The sequence below is a fragment of the Scomber scombrus genome, chromosome 18 (genome assembly GCF_963691925.1).
Source record: "Scomber scombrus chromosome 18, fScoSco1.1, whole genome shotgun sequence".
Taxonomy (NCBI): Eukaryota; Metazoa; Chordata; class Actinopteri; order Scombriformes; family Scombridae; genus Scomber; species Scomber scombrus.
The window spans coordinates 10,729,973-10,754,119 of NC_084987.1; the positions used below are offsets into that span (position 1 = coordinate 10,729,973).

At 41.8% G+C, this 24,147-nt stretch overlaps 1 protein-coding gene across 1 annotated transcript; it reads right to left on the bottom strand.

Annotated features, from left to right (window-relative positions):
• Nucleotides 1-992: 992 nt before the first annotated feature.
• On the bottom strand, nt 993-19,843 carry kank2 (KN motif and ankyrin repeat domains 2). The gene is made up of 13 exons (XM_062438904.1): nt 19,813-19,843; nt 13,399-13,483; nt 10,296-10,378; nt 8,643-9,986; nt 8,081-8,281; nt 7,888-7,996; nt 6,657-7,289; nt 6,435-6,522; nt 4,732-4,951; nt 3,508-3,650; nt 3,043-3,243; nt 2,844-2,942; nt 993-2,503 (listed from the first exon to the last, which is right to left on the bottom strand). Exons 3-13 carry the CDS (start codon nt 10,330-10,332, stop codon nt 2,447-2,449), a joined length of 3,132 nt encoding a protein of 1,043 aa, XP_062294888.1. The 5' UTR covers nt 10,333-10,378; nt 13,399-13,483; nt 19,813-19,843; the 3' UTR covers nt 993-2,446.
• Nucleotides 19,844-24,147: the final 4,304 nt, after the last annotated feature.

Genomic DNA, 24,147 nt, shown 5'->3' on the forward strand with positions numbered 1-24,147 from the left:
CTGCATCTACAGTGCCAAGTAGAAACAAAACCTTATCTTGAACTGAAGAGCTTTGAGCAGTCGATAATATGGGTCATGGTCTCGATCGAATAACAGGCAGCATTATAACAGTGCTGTTAACAACCAGCAATACGGCCAATGAGTAAAAGAGAAAACCAGTGTGTCATGCTACACAGCATGCACAGCAGTTCTGGCAGTATCATTATTTGCCCATTCACTGTACAGGGAACACCATGTAGGACTTTTTTATCGGCTATGTGAGGCTATCTGTTTGTTGCCCTGAATGTCTATCATGGTGGATTGTAATTGTACTATCATTTGCTCTGCAGCTTTCCACAGAGAAATGGATGAAATATACTTTTGCACAGCGACTGCACACAGGGCCTCCAGGCAAAACAATGCACACAGCAGGACCTTCTTGTTATCACACTCAATAAACCTCAAGAAAGGTGCTTTTAGCCTATATTTTTACTAATTGATTATAGAATTATTACTATTGTTATGCAAGTAGTATCAGGAATAATACCAAAATACTGTTGTGTAATAATTGGCAAGTAAGTACAGAATTCTATTACCATACCAAGACATTTTCTGTTGGGAGCATCATGAGAAAATACATCTTACATTATAATGTTGTTCAGATTTAAAAGGATGAATCTGGGTTCAAATGTACATATGGAATAAAACAAGCTACAACTGGGAAAATTGAGCAGATTATAATGATACTGGTGGACCTTTAATTGGTGTTACACTACACCAGAGTTGTGATGTAGATTAAAGGACAAAAACCTGCTCAACTGTTTGTGTTAGAGCTCCCTCTAGTGGATATTTCCAAACATGCACAACTTCCTATGATGTAGTATTCTGGCCAATGTTAACTTATATGTTAAAATGGTTTTACTTAATTTATGTCACCTTATTGTACATGCAAACAGTAATGTTGTAATAATATTGAATAAAAACAATAGAAACAGTGTGGTCCACATTTATTAATTTATTGTTTTTTTCAAAAATGCACAAATTAGAAGAGGAGAAACACAATCTAAAATTTTACATAATCCTTCATAAAACATAAAGCTGTGCGATTACATAAAGTAGTTGTGAGCTTAAAAATCCTAAATGTATAAAAGATAAGATAATTAAATTAAAAAATTGAAAGTTTATAAAATTTCAGTTGTTTAAAAGTGAATATGAAAGTTGTGAAAAAAAATCTTTAAAAAGTAATAGAAATTTTGACATCAATAGCCTATTCACTTTTGCTCAAGGATTTTGATTTTAGGCATAATAACGACCAGTTTAAATTGACATATATTAATTGATATTCATATTTTACATGACATGTCCTTTTAAGACTCCAATCAGTCACTTTCTTGACAAATCTTCCCAGCATAACCACGGCAGAGGTGGCTTCAGCAGTGCTTTCAGTCATTTCTCCACAGTCTTGTTAAATCTTATTAGCTCACAATATTACAAATGCAGATAATCTTTCCTTACGACCATCTAAAATACCTTCACGTACAAAATACAAAGACCATAGTACCGCAGCCTTCAGAGAATAATGCTGACTTCTCTCTCCTTCCACACTGATGCTAGGCTAGTGTTGTTGCTGATGCATCCACATAATAATATTATTACCACAATTTACAGTGTCATAGGTCTGATAGGGGGGATACATCTTTGGGTTTGTTTGGGGGGGGGGGGGGGGGGGGGGGGGGGGGGTTTGTCCTCGGGTTAAAAAGGTGTAATATTTTGCCTGGGAAATAAAAATCATGGTCCTTGGAGGTCCTGAATAAAGTCAGAATTTAAAAACATCAATATCAAAAATACTCTAGAGTAAATACATCTTGTGTATAAATATTGATATACTGTTGAAGTGGAGTTTTATGTATTATATTTTTTGTAGCACCAATGAACTAGCTGATGCAATTGATCAAGGACACTTATTTATGAGAGGGGTGGCTTTTGTTATTCCAAATGACTGTGATGGTCTCACATAAAATGATGCTACTGTGTAACAGCTATTGTACACATTACAATGAAAACATTTCACTCTATAAAGTAACTAGTAAGAAATCCATATGAAATAGAACAAAACATGTAAAATAATGAATGTATAATGTAATTTAGTGAACAAATTTGACTTGTGCCACTAGAAACAGTGTTGACAACTGAGTTATTGCAAGACTGAACTAATATTTACACAGCTGATCTAGAGGTTCAGTTTTTCAGATTGTACCACATGAGAAAATGCACGTCTTCAAACACAACGTGATGAGAAACAGACCACTGTGTACAAAAAGCAATGGATAACAATGGTGCAAGCTGACAAGTAATTATCTGCTATATGTTATAATGTACTTAAATTATGGAGGGTGAAAACAAACACACACAAACTCAATGTTTCTGATGCTGTGGATTGGCTGCAGAGCTGCAGAGGCAGAGGGCTTTATTTTGTTTCGCCAGCAGGAGGAGAGGAACCCAGGAGAGGAGACTTCGGTGTAACCTAGCCAAGGTTAAAAAAACAAACAAGGTATTTTAGTTGAGGACTGTTTTTCATGGATGTTTTTGGAGGCACAGCTACTTGTATAATAAGCTGGTACCAAGTATAGACACATGCATGTTATTTTTGGCTGAAGTGTTACAATAAATGGTTTTGTTGTACCTTCCTCTTCAATAGTGAGTCCAAAACAATCCTAATAATTCATTTTAAAATAATACATTTCTTAACAATCCATGATACATTACTAAAAGCTCATTTTCTACTGAAGTATGAAGTATCGAAATGCTACCCCTGGGAAATCACTGTGTATGTGAGGGTTTGCAGCAGTGATTAAAGTACTCACAGGGGAAGGAGGTTTTGCAAAGTTGAGGTGAGCATACAAAAGCACGGCAATGTCATTCTGGCTGGCCTCCAGGGCAATGGACAGTGCACTGCTGCCGTCCTGTAACAACCAATGAGTGCATGACAGTAAAATGATGGGCTTGGGCAGGAGTTGTTGAAATAAAAAGACAGGAATAGGAAAAAGGATGAAAAACGCTTACATTATCAGTGAGGGTGGCATCACAGCCCGGCACAGAAAGTAGCTGACGCACAATGTCCACATGACCGTGTTCACAGGCACACATGAGTGCTGTGGAGCCGTCATCATCACGGATGTTGACCTGTGCCCCACAGGACAGAAGGGCCCGCACCATGTCCCCCCGACCGTGGCTGACTGCTAGCATCAGCGCTGTCTGACCGGCCTATAGACATGCATTATTTAAACATTTTAACCTTTTCAACATGAAAATCTAAGTTCAGAGCCAAGCTGCTTTTATCAAAATTGAATGCTTTCACATGATGCAATGAACATCTGCTGACAAACTGTCCAGAGTCATGAGATACATTAGGTAGCACAGAAAAAAAACACCTCTTAATATGATTTGATCTGATCTTGATTTCACTCCATTTCTGAAATGGTTGTGTATGGAGGTGCAGTAAGAACTAATGAGCAATAGAGGGCGCACCTGGCTGGCCTTGGCATTGACGTCCCCTGTGCGCAGCAGCTGCAGGACAGTTTGAAGGTCACTGTCAGAGTGGAATGCAGCCAGAGCCGTCAGCATGATGGCTGTGTAGCCGGCCTTGTTCTGCTTGTCAGCATTACACAAGCCTGTCAGGTAAACAGAGCAATCAGTGTGGCAGGGGATATAGCAGCAGCACAAACAATGAGACATGTATGACGTGTTTGACAAATTCATTCATGATCACATCTTTTTACTTCTAATTATAGCAGGGTGAGTCATTACTTTATATTATGTACAGTATATTATAGTCAAGGTATTGTGGAAGTCAACTTATGTCATGTCATATATGTCTTACCTATGTTTTACCATAACATGAGATTGAAGTGCTTGAGTTATTTAAAGATGTATCTACAGTAGAAAAAAGAACCATTGAATTGTGTGTCTTGTATATATATATATATATATTTTTTTTTTTTTTTTTTTTTGCTTACTTTGCTTTAATAATGTATTGATTATAACTGATTAACAGGCTTTTGTCAATATCAAGATGCTTTAGAAGATGGTTTTATGCTATTTAAATTCAGCCCTTCTGCAGTCTCTTTCCTTATCAATTTATCTGTTAGCCAAGAACTTTCACATTTACCAGACAGCACTTTCATTTTAACAGGAGCTATATTATCTAAAACCAGTTTAGTGCGTTGATTGAATACAATTTCCATGTCATCATAGGACGACATATTAGATGGTACAACATTACAGAATTTGGTAGCAAAGATATTTGCTGAGTAAGCAAGCAGGTACCATTTCTGGATAGTTTTGACTGGGATGACCCCTGGAGGATCAAAATTTGTTTAGAGAAAGATGCAGTATTGGTCTCATAAAGCAACATCGAGAGCAGACCTGGAAAATACATTAACTCCTTTGGAACATAATGAAGTCTCAAGTAAGGTACGGCCCCAGTGTTATCAATGTTAAAGTCACAAGAAATTAATATTACCATTATAGGAGTTTATTCCACGAAAACACTAAAGAAACATAATGGGATGAACGCCAGAGCTCCACTTTTTAAAATGTGACTTGAATTGTTCAGTAAATACTCTTGACTTATGGATGTTGACAGGATACATTTATTGGGGCATTTATTGCCCAGAGGACTCACCTCTATCATCCTCATGTAATCTTGTATCTCTTCGTTTATTTTTCCTCACATACACAGACAAAACTCACCTGTGTCCAGCAGCAGTTTCACCACAGGGAAGTTGGAGTGGGAGACGGTGTAGTGAAGCGCTGTATTGCCATTGCCATCTGCCATGTTGATCACAAACTCCAGCAGCTGAGGGGAGAGTGAGGCAAAGGTGTCCATATAGGCCTTGACAACAGCTGTATCCGCTGCTTTGTGACAGGACACACGGAGCCATTCCTGCAGCACAGTGGTGTAGGCCGCCCTCTGTGATCAGACACAATGAGGACACTTAGAGACACAATTGACAGACTGTCGGGTAAATCAAAGAGCACAGCTCACTGGCAAGACAATGGACCTCATTATTTTTAAGACTACTGAAAGATCAATGCTGCTTTAACACATGACGTGGCAATTTTTTAGTAACTTAAACTGTTTTTGTTTTGCTGACAATACACAAATCTATCCGCCTATAAAAACAAGTAGTAAAGATTCAATGCAGCATTTGCTGGACTGTTTAAAAGATATCAAAACTTGGATGGATTGAAATTTTCTCTGTCTTGATGAAAGTAAAACTGAGATCGTTATGTTTGGACGACGTGACCTGCTGGATGACTCTGCTGGTACTTTTGGCCCTTTTAGTTTCTTACAAAAGAGCTTTTGTTAAGAACCTTGGTGTGATTTTTAACCGCTCCTTCAAATTTGATAAACAGATTAGTTCAGTTGTCAAAACTAGCTTTTTCATGCTTTTTATCACTTCTCGGTTAGACTATTATAATTCTGTGTGTGTGTGTGTGTGTGTGTGTGTGTGTGTGTGTTGATCAGACGTCCCTTCGTTGTCTGGAGTTAGTTCAAAATCCAGCTGCCTGTCTTCTAACTGGCAAAAGAAAGCATGATCACATAACGCCAGCATTGGCCTCTCTTTACTGGCTTCCCGTCCGTTTTAGGATTGATTTTAAAACTTTATTGCTGTTTTTTAAGGTTTTAAATGGTCTGGCACCACCTTATCTAGCAGAACACACACTCACATCGTCATTCTCCAGTTAGAGGTTCAGGTCGTCCAACCAGATGCTCGTGGATGTTTTGAGATCCAGGCACAACTGAGCCTTTTCTGTGGTTGCCCCTAATCTCTTGAACAGCTTACCTATTCATATAAGAACTGCTCAGACTCGAGAAACTTTTAAATTGCTGCACCTCTTCTCGTTGGATTTCAATTCCAGTTGAGCTTGACACCTTGACTTACTCTTGTATTGTGCAGCAGTTATTTTGTTATTTTTATTTCTATTTCTTTCTTTTATTCCATTTTGCTGTTTATTTATTTAGGTATTTTAAGCTGTGGCTGTTTTAAGTGTGCTATACAAATATAGTTTGACTTGACTACTATGTTAAATATTAGATTCAATTGCCATTTTTCCATCTATTCTGCTTTACAGTAAATTGTGAAAGGTGCACTAATCAAAACAACATGATTTAAACATCAAAACATATTTATTTTAAGAAAGTGCACTTGGCTTAGGAAGTTTGATGTTTATTCTTCCAGCACTTAATATCTTAAACATAAATATTTGTCTATTTTAAGCCCCATTTATCACTGATGGTTAAATTATGTTTGACCAATGCAAAGCTGCTTGTAGTTGTCAGTGTGACTGCTGCTTATAAAAAACGACACTATTTGGAGTTTCCTGGAAAGTTGTATTGATACTGAGTGGATTGTCATGTTTAAATCAAGTGAATTAAAATAAACACATACTGCTCCTGGTTGGCTGAAGGCGTTGGGTTCTCCGAGGGCTTTCTGCAGAGCATTAAGAGCTGACATCAGGCTGTCACTCAGCTCCGGTCTGACAGACAGTGAGGTAACACAAAATCAGTCACTGATGCTCTTACATACTATCAGATATGGTTATTATAACCTAACCCTATACATTAACATCACCACAGGATCAGTCTGTCTGTTAATTATGAGTATGTTTACCTGACATGTGTAGCAGATGCTGTTGCAGTGTCCTTCGTGATGCTTTCATCTGCTGGCTTGGACTCTGATTGGCTGGAGAGAGTGGATGACTGGATGGTGTATTGCTGCTTGGTAATCTCAGTGGTTTTAGTGACACACAGCGGTGCAGGACAGGTAACTGGGGACTTGGAGCTTTGTTCAGAAGTGGATTCAGTGCTGGATGATGTGGAGGAGATCTCCTGAGTGACTGTGTGCTTTTCCGAGGACTGGCTGACAGTCTCTTTAGAGGCAGAATTGTTTGCTGGACATGGTGGACTCGGGGTGGAGCTGGAGGCTGGTGGCTGTGAGGCACATTTTTGCAAAACAGTGTCCAGTGCTGGTGACAGGGGGGCTTTGTCTGGCAGTGTTGTGTCTACAGTTGCAGACTGGCTAAGCCTCTGCTGCGAGTCTGGAGTGGTTGTGGCTGCTGATTTGACGACAGTCTGCTGAGGTACGCTGTTGCTTTCTTGGGGCTGGGAGGCCTTGGTGTGGGTTATTTGCTGGTGCTGGACTGCAGACTCGGGTAATTTTTCTCTGGCTTCATGATATTCACTGGAGTCACTCCCCTCATCCGAACTCTCGCTGCTGCTATCGTCTGAGGATGTAGACTCATAGCTGCAAGACAAGAACACATCTACATGTCAAACAGCTCCGACAGTCGCTACAACTCACACGCAATTAATTGCCATACATATGAAGTACACAATAAAACACAATACAAAAATGAAAGAAAAACAAACTGACTATTTTTACATAAAAATATGTGTGAAAAACAGTATCATACAGGAACACATTGAGACTCATTATATTGGTGTTTAAAAATCTGGGAATACGAACAGTGGACTGAATAGTGGATCATCTCCAGACAGTTTGTTAGTGTTATTACTATTGTTATTTTAGTTTTAGTTTTAGTTTAGTTGCTGTATTGTTTTGTCTATATGCATGTGAAAAACACAGACATCCAGTTAAAGGTTTTAAAAATAAATATCAACAGTTTTATTACTAATTTTGAGGAATAAGAGCATCTAATTCATATTTTCCTAAGTTTTTTGAACTTTTTGTTATTAGAAGCATTTTATGAACTTTGAACTCAAGTGAACAGTTTCCACATAGAGGAAGACACACAACAACTTTTGGTTACTTGGGAACATTACAGGTGGATGAAAATCAGTCAAAACTAATCTACAACTCCTAAAACATATATTATACTTACCCTCCATTGACTCCGATGAACTGCAGGTTTTTCTTCGTAGAGGGGGAGCCAGGTTCACCCTCTGCTTTCCGCTTCATAATGGACCTCAAAGAGGACTGGGGAGATGAGGCTGGAAAATATAGCAGTTCCCAGATATAAATAGGTCCCGTTCATGTGATTAAAAGAAGTTTCTAATGACAGGTGGTCCAGTTACCTGTCTTAGGTCCCTCGAGTGACTGGACAGTCTCTGTGGTTGTATCCAGGTGTGTGTCTCCTTCTTTAAAATGCATCAAACCAATCTTATTGCCTACAGCGATGGCAGGATTAGACACAGGTACTGAGGTGGACAGCTCGCTCTTTAAGACATCGCGTACCTGCTTGGAGCTGACCGCAATCGGCAACTCAACTGGAGCCTCTGGAGACAGAAAGAAGAGCTTCACATCAACATTTCAGGCTTAACTAATCACAGACTGTATGTCATAAAGGAATCAAATTAAATACTTTCTCCAACAATTTGCATTAGAAGTTATTAACACAGGCTCATATACACTCATTTATTCGTTTATTTGTTACAGCTGTAAAATCTAATTAAATCTAAGATGATAGTCTAACTTTGTGAACGTTAAAATGATTAGTTACAGTGTCACAAAGGTGCTGCTATGTGATCATTTTCAGGCTGTGGTTTGTATTGGTTTTGAATGTTTTGTCACCTCCCCTTTGCATACATGAGGATGACAGAAAACATCAATGTGTCACTCCTTATGGTCATATGTTACCTTCAGTGTGTCCTCTGTGGTGGTCCTCCATGACTCCAACAGCTGACTGAGGAGAAGGAGAGCTGCAGCTTACTGCTCGCAGCAGTGTGCCAACCTCCACCACAGTAGGCTGCTCCAGTGTGTACACCTGGATTCCCACAGTTCTCTGTTCCCTCTGTTGGGGCTGCTGTGTGAAGCTGACCAGAGTCTGCAGCTTGCAGTCCTGCATCTCCTGCCAGCCCATGCTGGTGGCCATCACTGGGTGATCTGCCTGAGGGCCCTTCTGGACTGCAGCCTGCCGCTCCTCCATCATCCTCTTTAGTTGGCCTTCAAGCAGACTCACTTTATTCTTGAGAGCCTCTGCCTCTGGTAGCAACCCCAGATCAACCTCCCGAACCCCAACTCCCACCTGACGACTGGTCCTCTCAATCTCTGGTCCCACTCCGATGGTGCGGACTTCTCGCTTTGCATCTGGTCGAGCTCCACCCACGATCACCGTGTCCTCAATCTCACATCCTGAGTCTTGTTTGGAGCTCTCAGTTGTGGTGGGAGACAGTGACCCTGACGGCTTGTTGCTGCTCTTAGCTCCAGTGCTAACTTCTTCTTCAGGGATGTCAATGTACAGCTCTCCTCGAGGGCGGCCTCGGCTAAAACCCAGAGTGTGGCCAAGAAACTTCTGGCTCTTCAACTGGACGCTGAGCTGCCGTTTCTCCTCCTGCAGCACAGAGATCTTGACCTGGAGCACCGGGATGGTCTTTACCTGCTCCTCTAGCTCCTTTATCTTCCTGAGGGCAGATGCCATCTGCTCCCTGACATGCTGCAGGTGGGCTGGAGTTGGGGTCACTGGGGTGGACAGGCCAGAACTCAAGGGGGTGAAGGAACCACTTCCGCCCTGGGCCCGGTTGAAGCTGTTCGCACTGCTGATGGATGTATTAGAGCCTGCCATGCTGCTATGCATGCTGCCCAGGTTGGAGAATCTCCGCCCTTCTTTCTCCTCCTCCAGCTTCCTGCGTGCATCCATTAAGGTTTTCTCCACCCGGGCAGTGCTGAAGTTGGGCCTCTGCGACGTGTGGTAGCCTGGAGCACAGTAGGAGAAGGAGGAGTGCCGACTGTCCATGCTGGCATTTGAGCACAGAGACTCTGTGGAGGTCCACCAGGAGCCGGTGTAGCCGTAACCACGGGGCAAGGAGCCATAACGCGGCCGGCGTTGGATAGGCACCTTCTTGATAGTGTTTCCCTTCTCTATGTCATTTACATATTTGAGGAAGTCTAGGTCCAGACGGTAGCCATAGGGGGTCTCCACTGAGTAGGGCGCCTCCTGTTCCTTGCCGTGCAGGGAAGGGGGAGCAGGCGGGTTGAGTTTCCCTAAGGGGGAAGGAAATCAACTTGAAACAAACGGAAATCTGCGTCTAATCTTGGGCTCAGACTTTAGAAAATAGCATTACCTTTGAGCAACTGTGTATTTATGTGTGTACTCTGAAACAATCACCAAATTAGGTACAAAGTGGAATGGTGCTGTTCACTATTACCTGACCTTGTGAGTGTTGGAATATACAGCGTTTTAAGCACTTGCAAGTTGTCTGACAGTGAGAATCCTAAAATTACCTTAAAAAGAACTTATTATAGTATTAAGTTGTGTATTATTAGTATATAGCAAATAAACAGAAGTTGCACCTGGGAAGCTGGGGTCCATGTGCAGCACCTGAGCCATAATGAGCTTGTGGCTGCTACTCCAATAGTCACCCACGAACTCTCACCTGTAGAGAGACAGACACAAGATGAATTTATAAATACAATATAAATATAAAAAGAATAAAGGCTTTTCTTATGGTAACAACAAGAGGAGTTAATGCAATAAATCATTCCCATTTAAGTGAGTTTTCATGCCAAACAAAACCCTGACAAGATCAGTATTCATATCTTATAAATTCCTCTACATATTAATCCAGCAATAATTTACTGCTCTTTTTGACCATATTGTTGTCTTCGTATGATGGTCAGAGATGGTTTTATTGTTCCTTTCTCTAGTTCAGCCTGATGCAACCCAGTCTAATTTTATCTGTTCATTTTTCTAAGCATTGTGGGTCACAGTCGATAGTGTGTTTGTTTCTGTTCTTAGCATTCAGAGACGAGGAGTTACAGGGGAAATTTTCCTGGCAGCTAATTCCAGGACAGAGGTTTCAGACTGCCAGTTACAACCTTATTAGGAATCATCTGTGCACGCTAACTTCGCCTCTCAATTCGGGGTTTACAGACACTCTCCACGTTCTTTCTCTCACTTTCTCCCCCCCCCCCCCCCCCTCCTATTTCTTCTCTGCCCGTCTTCCCTTATGTCTTTCTGGTGCTTTCTCCGTCTTTCAACGTCAGCTGATGATCAGGAGGTTTCGGCAGGTCACTGTCTCTCTCATTCCCTCCGCATGCATTTGCTCATTACTTTAACACAGAAAGCACAGTGAATTACTTCAATATATGTTTGATACCAATGGTAATGCATTTGACTCCTTATAAACAAAAGATTGTGCCTGTTCCTCCCACAGACAGCAACACGCTGCCAGCAACGATGTCAAGCCCGCAATTCCAATGCCTCTGAGTTTGTGTCTGCTTGGAAAAGATTAACTTTCTAGGTCATCAGTTTGTGGGAACTGGGGATGTAATATTTAAGCCATCCTAGCATTAGCCGGTTGAACATCATTATATTACTGAGACTTTAAGGAGCTAAGATCATAAGTTTGGGCAGCAAACCTCCACTTTGTTTTTCAGGGCATACGCAGTTCACTTTAGTTTAGTTTTTCTGTTCCTTCAGCAAGAAGTGAGTCTCCCTTCTCTAAGTCGAGCTCTTTTTTCTCTCTCTCTCTCTCGCGCACTATCTTGTGACTGTAGTCAGTGCTTGGTCGTTCGTGAAAAGTAGGGCACTTGGAAACACTGACTAAATCGACTTGGTATTTTTGAAGTCCTGTAGTCGGTTTAATGTCTCGGTGCGATTCCCCTTATCTGTGGCCTTCATCACCCTCTCATACCAAGATTGCCACACACACTGTACGCATACACAGATGCAGCCATTTTTACAATGGCAGAATTAAAAGTTTGCCTCATACCCAGGTGGTAATAGAAGATTACATTGTTAAATTTAAATGGATAGGGTACCAAAACTAAGCCAAAAATATTTGCACTGACACTCGAGGAATTCATCAGATGTTCCAGATATAAATGTATGCCTAACCCTGGAGATTTGTTGAATAAAAAAATGAGGGTAGAGGCTGCTGCCAAAAAAACAAAGAATCCACCCAAAAAAGAGGACAAAATCTCTCTTTTGTCACAATCAGAAATGCTTCTACGGATGTGGAGTAATTGGCATGGCAGTTTTGGCTCCATGCCTTCACAGGACAGTGTCTGTTTATCCTCAGTATGGAATGAAAGTGTTAGATTGATTATGTGCTGCATGTTGTACTGTGTGGTCTGCGTTTCACTACATGTGTGAGAAAATGAGACATAGACGGAGAGAAAGGGAGTGGTTGGGAGAGAGAAAGCATGTGTGTGTGTATGTGTGAGAAACGGAGTGTGACAGTGTGTGTGTACAGGAGGGTGGAGGATAGCACTGACAGGGGACAGTTGATGAGATATAATTAGTGAGTTAAGCAACCAAACATCCCAACCCAGCAGACATGGGGGCTGACAAGTCCACTTGATTCAATTTCAAAAAACACACAAACGCAATTTTCAACTCCTAAAAGATCAAATCTGCAAACACAAACTCACATTATTCTCTGCTTCAAATGTCTCTTCCCTGCACCCTCGTTTCCCCCCCAAAACTTCTCCGGGTGCCATTCTTCCCACATCACCCCCCTCAAGATGCCCACGCCAACAGGCCTCCACATCTGCTTCTCCGACAGCGGCTCATTGGGTGTTTCAGATGTGCTAGCAAGTGTGTACGTACTCCCCCGATTGTGTGTGCTGCTGGGGTGGAGTGGCTGACTTTCCTCCCTCTCTCTGCACTCAAACAGAGTTCCTTTGAGATGACATCTGAACAGAAACCAGTGTGCGCCCTTCAGCAGTACTACACTACCATTCTTCAGACAACTTTCCCTGGCTAGCCTTATCCAGAACAAATGCCTTGCCCCCACTGCAAACCCCCCTACCTCCCCATACAGCTGCATACCACATTAACGGATGTTAACATCGCCTGTTCTGCCCCCTCCACTCCCTGCCATTAAGATTAAGACAACCCTCGGGGGGTAAGATGCAGGTCACCCAGCACAAATTTTCAGTCTGTGGTATGTCCTGTAAGATGTCACGAGAATAACTGTACTATGCTGTCGCTTCTTTGGCCTCTTGCAGCAACTACAAATAGTTTGTTTTTGTTCTTATAGGGGAGGTTCAGGTCTACTCATTTACAACCAAACTCCTGCGTGGTGGTATCTAGAGGATTTGATTTACAGTATGTATACAGATCCCAGTGCCTTCGTTATATCAGAGGATTGAGACCACCCTGAAAAGTAATTTAAAATGCCAGGCTTCATTTCGAGGTCAACTCTCCCAAGTTTATCAAACTCATTGCTTCCATTCATTGAGTCACCTTATTATTATTGCCATTACAAAGGATTAGACTTCAGTATTGCTAACTCAGAAATACCACTCTTCCCACCACCCAGAGAAGATCTTTATGGTTTTTTTCCACTGCCTTACAGAAGTCTCTCAGCCTTTTGGTGATTGCTATTCTGCTCAAGCTTAGGAATGGTTTGTGAATTAGGAAAAGTGGGATTTATTTTCCGCTTCATACCAGCTGCTTGCGCTGCAAGGACGGGATCTCTCCTCCCCAGTCTCCTTGCTCTCCCTTCCTTTTCTTGCACACTTACAGTCAGCACCTGTGGGAAACAAGAATACAGGAAACTTGAACTTTGGCAGACACAGTTTTTGATTTGAACACTTCTAAGCCAGAAAAATGTAAATCTCGTGACAATAAAAGAGGTGGGATGAAGACAAGTAGTCTTCATGTGGGACATCAGTAAAACTCCATTAAAAGGTGCGTAGCACTGTTGACACAGAGATAAAAACCGACTTATGACAGGTTACAAAAGACTGGCCACCGCAAGATATACATAGGTTGCAAAGCCAGAAAAAACATTCCAAAACATTCCAGTGGTTTTGACTGACACGGCGGATGTGAACAATATACCCCCATGAGATGCCAATCACTTTTTGACCTCCTCGTAGAGCAGCCTCAGTGAAGCCTGATCATAGCTGCTCTTCCCCTCTCCCAACATTCAAGAAACAATTTCCCCCCACCCTAATCCTCTCACCAGTTCAAGGCTCTCTAATCAATTTAAGACTGGGAGTCTCCCTGTCATGTGATTGGGCAATGCTTTCTGTTTTTTCCTGCCTCAGTGACTACTGCTAAATCCAACAGCACACACGCCCTCCAGTTTTGTGGGAACAGCCGTCGTCTGCACAGATCACCTTTAAAGACTTAAGGCTAGACTGATTTCATAAGCCTTATAATGCATTCCCTTCATGGACAGCAGTCTTGAAGCTCGCACTATAACTACTGCAAGCATGTCAAACAGATAAGCTGCATGACTGTGTCTGCTGATTCTCATACTTTTTGCTGAGGCTGCTAAGAGCCCGGCTGCTTTGCTGTGAAAGTGCGGTCGACATTTTGTCGGAGAGTCTTGTAGCCTTTTAATGGTTTTGAGTGACCTTTGCATAATATCATAACAAGACCTGTTGTTGTTCAGTCCATTGTCTCATACTGTTGTCATGCCAATACCGCAGAGGGTGGAGTGGTAGGGGGAGAAACAGACCTTTTAGACTGGAACGACAGCCAAAATCACAAAGAACCATTCATTCAGCCCCTAGTTCCACAGCTGGTTCTAATATAAAGTGAGGAGGGGCATCTCAGAGAGAGACAGACAGACAGAAACAGTGTGTGTGTGTGTGTGTGTGTGTGTGTGTGTGTGTGTGTGTGTGTGTGTGTGTGTGTGTGTGTGTGTGTGTGTGTGTGTGTGAGTGTGTGGCGAGAAATTTCGCCTCAAAACAAACAAACAGTTGATGAAGTGTTTTTGTGGACCCCCACACTGACAGAAACTGGAAATACGTGGAACAGGACTTTCAATAAGTGATTGATGTCTAGATCTTGAAGTGTACAAGGCTCTAAAAATGACTTATCTTGGCTATCTGTGGTCCTAATTATTTAAGATACTGAATGAAATACATGGTATAAAAGCAGAATGAAACGTATAAATCAATGCCAAGAACTATTCCCAAAGGATTAGATGACCGATGAAGAGCCTTTAGTTAAAACATAGTGTTGATGCAGATGGCAAATACTTGTAGAGGACAAATATTGAATGTTAAAAGGAGACAACTTGAACTCCCATTGACTCCCACATAGCACAGATGAAAACCCACAGATGCCTCCACACACCAACACTGTCCGCGGCCTTCAGGCTCCCTCAGATCAACAAACACAGCTGTAGCTTTTAAGTTGATTTATTCAGGTAAGGGCACAAATAGCATGAAGCTTTATGATGAAGCTTTTTTTAATTTCCCTATCTAGCCTACATGGTGATAAATCCCACAGTGTCGTGATACATTTCTGATATATTATTATCTACAAAAAATTAAAACATCATGACAGCAGTCTGATGATATTTTACGAAGTCTTAAGAGGCCAACTGTCACTCCTTTTCCAGCGCATGTGCCTCTATCATCACACCAAGCTAACCAAAGGAGCAAAACAGAGACGATATGTGCAATAGTCTTGAGGCCTGATGAAGAAAGGGTTACAGGAAAGGGAGCTCCATCTTTCTATTCCCCGAGGATCCAGAAACAACCCAGTCACTTCCTCCCAGGCCAAAAGAAAAAGTAACAAGAGGAAGAAGAACGTAAACGAGAAAGAAGCAGGGGTTAGAGAGAGAAAGCAGAGCACAGTAGTACAGTACGAGGGAGGGTGGGAGATAAAGAGTGGGAATGTCAGTAAAGAAAGGCAAAACTGCAAGAGGAGGAGGGGAAAAAAAGAAAAGCTGTTGAGTGTTTTAAATGGAAACTTTGCGTATGAGAAGACCATGACTGTTCTCAGATTTGGACTCCATCTGTATGAATCACTGCAAGCCCTGCTGCTGCCACCAGAATATAGTCTGCTCCTCTTAACACGGGAGGAAGACCAGAAAGACGACATACGGGGTCACAAGAGCAACTCACAATGAGTAAATAAAGTTTCAAAGGACCTTTCCTCATAATCTTAAATGGCTCCGCCTAGAAGATTACCATCATTTGTGCATTCCACCTCTAAAAATAGGCCGACAATAGAGAATCCCTATGAGAAGCAGTACTTTGTCTAACTAAATAAAGCTAATTGTTGTTCAGAGGGTTTTTTTTCGCCTGGGTAACAGGCCGCAAAGACCTTAATATAGACGTGCAGAATAGTTTTAAATGTTACATAGAGATCTAAACAGGAGACGCTGCTGTTGATCTGCGTGCTGTAGAAATGTGTCTGTCCACTAAGACTCCTTTGTCCTCTTCACTCTGCAGCACAGATGGCTTCATTCAGTTAACTGGTCCTGCATTAATAATAAATGAGAAAATATTACAACAAATTGCTCCCCTGAACAGCTAAAGAATGCTTAATGTAGACGCAACAACAGCCATTAGTTAGCAAGCATAATGTGGCTGAACGGCGTACGTCACTCTTTGACAGACGGGGCCTTCAACATGTGCAACAAGGCCAGATGATCTCATATTAACATGGCAACAGTGTGCTCTTGTGCTGGTGGTGGTTTTTTTGACTGACTTGGGCTTTAAACTCAGGACAGTGAAATCATAGCCCAGTGGGACTCTAGGACTCTCTGCCCTTTAGCAAAAAGGCCTGTTTTTTACATTAAGGAGTGGTGGTATGGAGGAGCAGGCGGCGCTGGGCCGAGCAGTCTGGTGCTGGCTATAGAGTCAGGCCAAAGGGAGGGGCCGGCCAGCTCACATTACTCCTGGAACAGGAGCAGAGTAAACACCCGCCAGTCTGCTATTGGTCATTGTGCTGACCTCCAACAGGAAACTGAGCAAGGGTGGGGTTGAGAGGCAAGGAGCGGCACCGGAAAAAAAAGAAAAAAAGAAGAAGACAAAAAAAAAAAAAGTTAAAAGGGCATTTGGGAGAAAATTCCTGTGCAGTTGTGGAGGTGGGGATTAAGATGCCGAGCAGAGAGGCTGTTTTGAGGAAATTGTGAGGTCTGCTAGGGAGGCAGATGAAGTCCAGACGGCAGTAAAGACGAGCGGTGGAGAGCCAGTGAAAGCAGTGCTGGGGTTAAAAGCTCAGGTCAGGGTGTGTTGTACTACTGAGCGCATGGCACAGCAGAGCAGAGGAAGTAATATAACTGCAGCAGTGATGTAGTTAAGTGGTTGCCTCTAAGGGATCTTATCAATTACTTCCTGATTCAATGAAAGCAACTGGTCAAAATGCAGACATAAAGACAACAAAACAGGCCAGGATAAACATCCACAACTCTGACTAATTTAACATGCTTGTGTGTTTTACTGGAAAGAACAGGCCATCTTGCTTTTCCAAGTGATTAATGTATTAAAGGAGATCAAGTCAGATTATTCAGGCGGATAATGAATTACTGTCCCTAGTACCTTCACAGCCAGATTAGACCATATGTTCAGTGAACACATTACTATAGCGCGTGTCCCAATCAATATACTTTAATGTGAGTATATTAACCCTTATTATCTTTACCAAATCTGGCTGATGCTACTTCTGCAATACTGGACCATATGCTTATCCCTACCTATTAAACAAAATAACCTTTCTGTCTAATCTGAGGGAAAATTACGTTGTGATGTTGTGAAAAAGTGTTTATTCATAGATAAATGGGCTAATTAAGAGGACAGAATATTTTGGTTTTCTCATATAAATAAGACAAATGCAGACAACATACAAGGAAAACACAATTTGACGTCATGTATATATACTGAGAGAAGCCCATTATACCACTTCTGTTCACCTTATTTTACTAACTTTTCATGTTTCAACTGATGAAAATCATTAACAGATACTTCATTATCCAGTAAAACTGTCCAAAATGGCTTATCAGTATTAGACCCCTAGACAGTGACAGACAGTCTCAGGGTGTAATTTCATTAGCCTTGCTAAACCATTTAAATGCCCGGCGTGTGGCCCAGTGTGCAAATGGGGTTTATAACCCTGCATTCCACCACAGCACCCCTGGGTCCAAATGCTGTAATGAGACAATCACATTCCTGCCCGGAAAGAAAACCTGCTGAAGGAAACTCCAGCTGCAGACGAACCTGAGCCGAAGGGATTCCAGGGGGTCCCCATGCGAAGGAGGAAGAGTCAGTTTTTCAAAATTATTACACTCACTAGAGCTCATAACAATGAGGAAATATTCAGCTGACTGTTTAATAAGCATACCTAGCCAAAAATAATGCAACTTAATACAACAGTGCCACAATAAATCCCACCTTCATGAGGGTTATAAGTGTTTCAGAGGTGTTGATTTCACTTTGTGGTCATTTTGGAAGCTGCAGTGGTGGTATATTGAGAGGTTTCTAATATTTTGCCTGACCCATTCACTTCATTGAGCGTAGACTAAATACTGGAGCCACAGACCACTAGTCTACCCCTGTAACAGCATGAATGACAGGACAGAGACAATCGGATGGACCATGCAGCTGCTACAATCTTTGGCTATTTGCTGGTAGGTGATTTAATACAGACGGTGGCCCCATTACACAACAGCAGTACAGTGGAGTATTGTAAGATGCAGTGTGCCAGGCTGATGACTACACTCCCACATCCTGCCAAGTTCTGCACGTCCTTCATCAAAACAACATCTGACATGTTTACTGGTGAAATGGACCACACATACCATGACGCATCCTCTCATATATCTTTCATTTATATGACAACAAAACAAACATGTTCAAAGGGAAAAACATATGCTAAATGTTTGCCCTTTTTCCTTATTTAAGTCCTCCTTATGTGTTTCTTAAGGAAAATGAGTCAGGGTCAACAGTGTAGGTAAAGAAAAGCAAGTACCCCTTAATTTTGCATTCAAGAGAGAGTCACACATATGCGGGTAGGTTGAGTTTTAGGCTGGTTTACTCTACTCTTTCCCAGTTGTCATGCAGCTCCAGCAGACCTCATCCATCTCCTGACGATATAAACTACCCTCAGTGACCACTGACCAGCTACAGAAGGCGAGACGAGCATGATTTGAGGGCAAAAGAAGCGGCGACGACTTGCTGATGAACATCTGGAAGTCATGAAAAACTTGCAGAATGCGCAGACCCACCCTCTCCCCCGAGCCTGCAGCTTTCACTGAGCTTTTCACTTTTTTAAAGAAATGAAATTATAAAATTGTGTGGTTAGATCATCGCAATTAATCCTGTAGAAAAAGTTTCCTAATGAAGCACAAACACAAAAAATAACATCCAAATGTTTCTTTTTGCTCGTTCAGAAATTACGTGGGGGGAAAATATTTGGCTATGAAATATGAAATATGTTATATACAGTATACTGTAAGATCAAACTCCTGAGCCTGTTTCAGTCAATTAAAGAAAAAAACCCTCTATGAACCCTTCATGAAAATAACAAAAGCCTCCTACAGGCTGTAGGCTATATGATGAATTTCACATGGATACTGTATGGAAAATACCACAGCTTTCAAAGGGATAATTTCCCATGTGATAATAGCTGAACCCAATTAAATACCATGAGGTCACAGTCAACGGAGACTCCAGTAAACACAGACTCACTTTAAGCTTCTATGAGTTTATTATTATTATTATGGTATTATAGATATTTTTCGCTCCTCGCCACCGAGCGGGGGGAGTGATGCTCTTAACAAAATGGGCACGAACCGGACTGGAGGAGCAACACTCAATTAAACACTCCTCTAAAAGGTGAGGACATTATGGAAGAAATGAAGGAGCACAATTAGTCAGAACATAAAGCAGAGATGCAGCATAGAAGTGATGTGATTTAGGAAGATAAAATAAGACCCGTTACTTCGCAGGGAGAGAGCACCAGGGGGAATGGGCAGGACCGACGCTTTACAAAAGAAGTCACACTCAACGAGAAGCAGCCTCGTCTGAAGCGCTTTGCACACAATTTGACCAAGAGAGTCCAAGGTAATTTAAAAAAAAAAACAGAGGAAATGTTAAAGTTATTTGCTGCTCTTACCTACTCTCTGGAAATCCTTTCAGTAGCCTCGGCCCAGGAGCGCTCACTGACAGAGAGACAAAAACACCGCAGCCGAGATGCTCCGCGCGCCACCCCCCCTCCCGCTCATCTTAAAGGGCCAGCGGCCACGAGGGGTCATGTCCACATGGTAACCCTAGATTTGAGAAACCCTCTAAAGCAGCTTCTTAATATTTTTGGACTTGCTGTTTTATGATGTGAGCACGCTACGATGAAGGTCTGGTTAGGTTTAGGCACAAAAACCACTTGATCAGAGTTAGGGAAAGATCATGGTTTGGGTTAAAGGTGTAGTTTGTAGAATGTAGTGGCCTCTAGTTGAACAGACTGAGAAGAAATGGAATATAATATTCATTAGTATGTTAATGAGTGTATAATCACCTGAAAATAAGAATAATTGTGCTTTTGTTACCTCACAATGAACATTTTATATTAACATAGGGAGCAGGTCCCCTTTAAGCCCCCAGGAAGAGTGGATTTGACATAGTGGTCAGCTGTGGAATTACAGCTTCTGGATCTGATTGGGCCCAAAAAGCATTTTCCCCATATACAATCATTAGTAAAGGAGTGGCTTTAAAACAGTGGATACCTTTTTTTTTTTTGAGCGTCATTACCCTTGCGAAATGACTTATTTCAATATTAGAGTTTGATCCATATGATCCAATCACATTTCAAATCTAGAGCCACATGATTGAATTGTTTTATCTCCATTCAAGTTTTCTGGAGTGCTAAAAGTTAGCTGAAGTTAGCTATCTCAATCAGTGGAAGGCGGGTAACCTCTTTACAGTGGAATTACTTTTTTGCTTCATGTACCACCTGAACGGGGCCCGCTTCCGATACTGTATCCAGTTCTCTTTATACATCCATGGAGCCCGTCGTACTCTATAGTAGCCCAGAACAGACAACCCAAACACTGGCTCTAGAGAGGGCCTTTTGAGAGCTTTACAGCCACCGTATGTTCTCCAGTACACTTGGAAGTGGGGTGAGGGCGACGGGTTGCAATCTGCAACCTCACTGCTACCACTTAATCTTACATACTGGTCCTTTAACATGAACGTTTGAAATGTGGTGTGGGTTAAAGTTACTACTTCCTTACTGGAAAGAGTTTCACAAATCTAGGGTTACCATCAATACAAGATCCTCCTACAGTATGCTTTTTTCCCCCTAAGAGGGTGAAGTCTCTGCCTCTGATTGGCTTACCCTGATATTCTTACCTTAACCCTGACTAATCTCACTCCTCATGCCTAAACCTAACCAATCTAAAGTTATAAGTAGTAGCCAAGAGTAGGGCAGGTCAGGACTTTAACATCGTAGAAAAAAAAAGGTTTACAGTATGTCCATCATCTTACAGGTAGAGCTGCAAGAACTAGGGGATTAATCAAAGTTAAACAATGCAATTTTGATGACAGAATCAATCACCAATTTTTAAAGCAGAATATAAAACTAAGTTAAAACTGATTTCAGCTTCTTAAATATGATGATTTGGGGCTTCTTTTACTCATTCGTGATAATAAACTGAATATCTTTGGAGTTAGGGACTGTTGTTGATCAGATAAGACATGCACCTTAAAAGAAAAGAAGAGGGGAAGAGACTGCATACAGACACACAATTAAAAATACAATTAAATGCTAGTTTCAATTGTTGCAACAATCATATCTTATAAAGGAAGAACATCCACAAAACATGTCAGAAGTACCATCCAAACTTAGAAGTGAAGATTGTGAGTTAACCTAATATTCACAGTTTAATATATTTATTTATATGCAGTTTTCCTCACACTGCAGTTAATTTTTTGGAGCAAAGCCATTTTAAAATCATATTTCCACTAAGGTTGATAGTTATATTTTTCTATTACTACAGCTGATATGTTATTCTGAGATACAATATATTATATATAATAAACTTTAATAACACTAAACAAGAGATTCAGCACAGGGATCAATGTATTAAGGTGTTCAATTAAGTAATCTTGTAACCAAAGTGGAAACATTCAAATATTTCGAAAAATATGAAGACATTTTATATTTTATATCCTGATATATTCATGACTGCTTACAAATATTTGCCTCTGACATTAACTCCTAAACCTTATAATAAGACTTAAAATCCAACTTGGATAAAAGACATTCAGTAAAGATAGATGTGTCTGGGAAAGTGTTTTTTTCATTTGTCTACCCATTTTTAAACACTTTCTTTATCCTTAGTCTGAATTTGTCTGCGAAATATATTTATTTAAACTTGATTGTTTGTTTAAATATACAATAAAGAACTGATCACAAAATATATTTTCAAAAACACATCTAATTAAAATTAACTATCACAACAGAACAATATTAATAATAATTAAAGCCGCAAGCGGCGATGGCGGGCCCTCGCTCACCCATGCCACCGTGGGGCCTGAGGCATGGCGGGGCTGTGGCGTGAAGCAGAAAGTGAGAAAAAACCTGGAAGGAGGCCAAAAATGCAATGTTTCGTTCATCCAGTAGGGGGCAGTCACAGGTAGTTACACATATGGTCTGGTGTGTTCAGGGCGGCCACTCATCAGTCATGTGAAGTTTGGAGTGAATTGGACAAAGCATGAAGGAGTTATGAGAGGTTGATGGTTCATCCACCAGGGGGCAGTAGAGTGTAACAAAACACAAGCGGTTGCGTTCAGGGTGGGACAGTGATTACACATGTGAAGTTTTGTGGAAATCGCACAATGATGATGTAAAATATGGCACTTCCTGTTTCCACTAGGGGGCGACACGAGTGAGATCGCCTATGAGCGAATGGAGACGTTGAGGTCGGCACCCTGGACCTGTGTACCAATTTTCATGATGATACGAGTTCAATAAAGCCATCAAAAAGCCAAACGTATTTTCATGGCGAGGAATTGATGGTCGCCGCGTCGCCACACGGACGCCATTACTCGTAGCTTCACAGTCTTCATAATGTAGCTTCACCAACTGGTTCTGAATGAAGTTGATGGGGCAAAGTATGTAATTTTAATGAATCTTAGTTAACTTCCTGTTACCACCGGGGGGCGCTATGAGTTACGTGGGAAGTTAATATACCGGGACGTTCAGGGCGGAGCCATCATCATGTCCAGCAAGTTTGAAGCTGATTGGATGAAGTATGTGGGCGTGAGAGCCACTCGTATGTACATGGCGAGCACGCCAAAGTTAGTTGAGCCCTGGCAGACACGCCCTTTGACCTACGGATGCGCAGAGCACAACTTAAGCTCAGCTAGGTCTGGAGATGTTGCGTACCTAATTTGAACTTGATCGGGCGAATGCTGTGGGAGGAGTTAATTTTAGGCGGGAAAAATCAAAACCAAAATGGCCGACTTCCTGTTGGGTTGAGGTCATGAGGTCAAGAGGCTTTTTTGCATATGTGGGTATAATACATATGTGTACCGAATTTTGTGAGCATAGGACAAAGTTAGCAAAATTCCCTATGGGCATTTTTGGACTTTGTAGGGGGCGCTATTCCGCCATTCTGCGTCGACCATGTGCGACCACCCAAAAATATCGAATTTCGGATGAGGCCGGACGTCCGTGCAAAAGTATAAGCATTTTCGCATTTGGGTAAGGGGCGAAATTGGGGCACGAAATGTCGGAATAATAATAATAATAATAATAATAATAATAATAATTAAAGTCGCAAGCGGCGATGGCGGGCCCTCGCTCACCCATGCCACCGCGGGGCCTGAGGCATGGCGGGGCTGTGGCGTGAAGCAGAAAGTGAGAAAAAACCTGGAAGGAGGCCAAAAATGCAATGTTTCGTTCATCCAGTAGGGGGCAGTCACAGGTAGTTACACATATGGTCTGGTGTGTTCAGGGCGGCCACTCATTAGTCATGTGAAGTTTGGAGTGAATTGGACAAAGCATGAAGGAGTTATGAGAGGTTGATGGTTCATCCACCAGGGGGCAGTAGAGTGTAACAAAACACAAGCGGTTGCGTTCAGGGTGGGACAGTGATTACACGTGAAGTTTTGTGGAAATCGCACAATGATGATGTAAAATATGGCACTTCCTGTTTCCACTAGGGGGCGACACGAGTGAGATCGCCTATGAGCGAATGGAGACGTTGAGGTCGGCACCCTGGACCTGTGTATTATAATTTTGTGGGCATAGGACAAAGTTAGCAAAATTCCCTATGGGCATTTTTGGACTTTGTAGGGGGTGCTATTCCGCCATTCTGCGTCGACCATGTGCGACCACCCAAAAATATCGAATTTCGGATGAGGCCGGACGTCCGTGCAAAAGTATAAGCATTTTCGCATTTGGGAAAGGGGCGAAATTGGGGCACGAAATGTCGGAAGAATAATAATAATA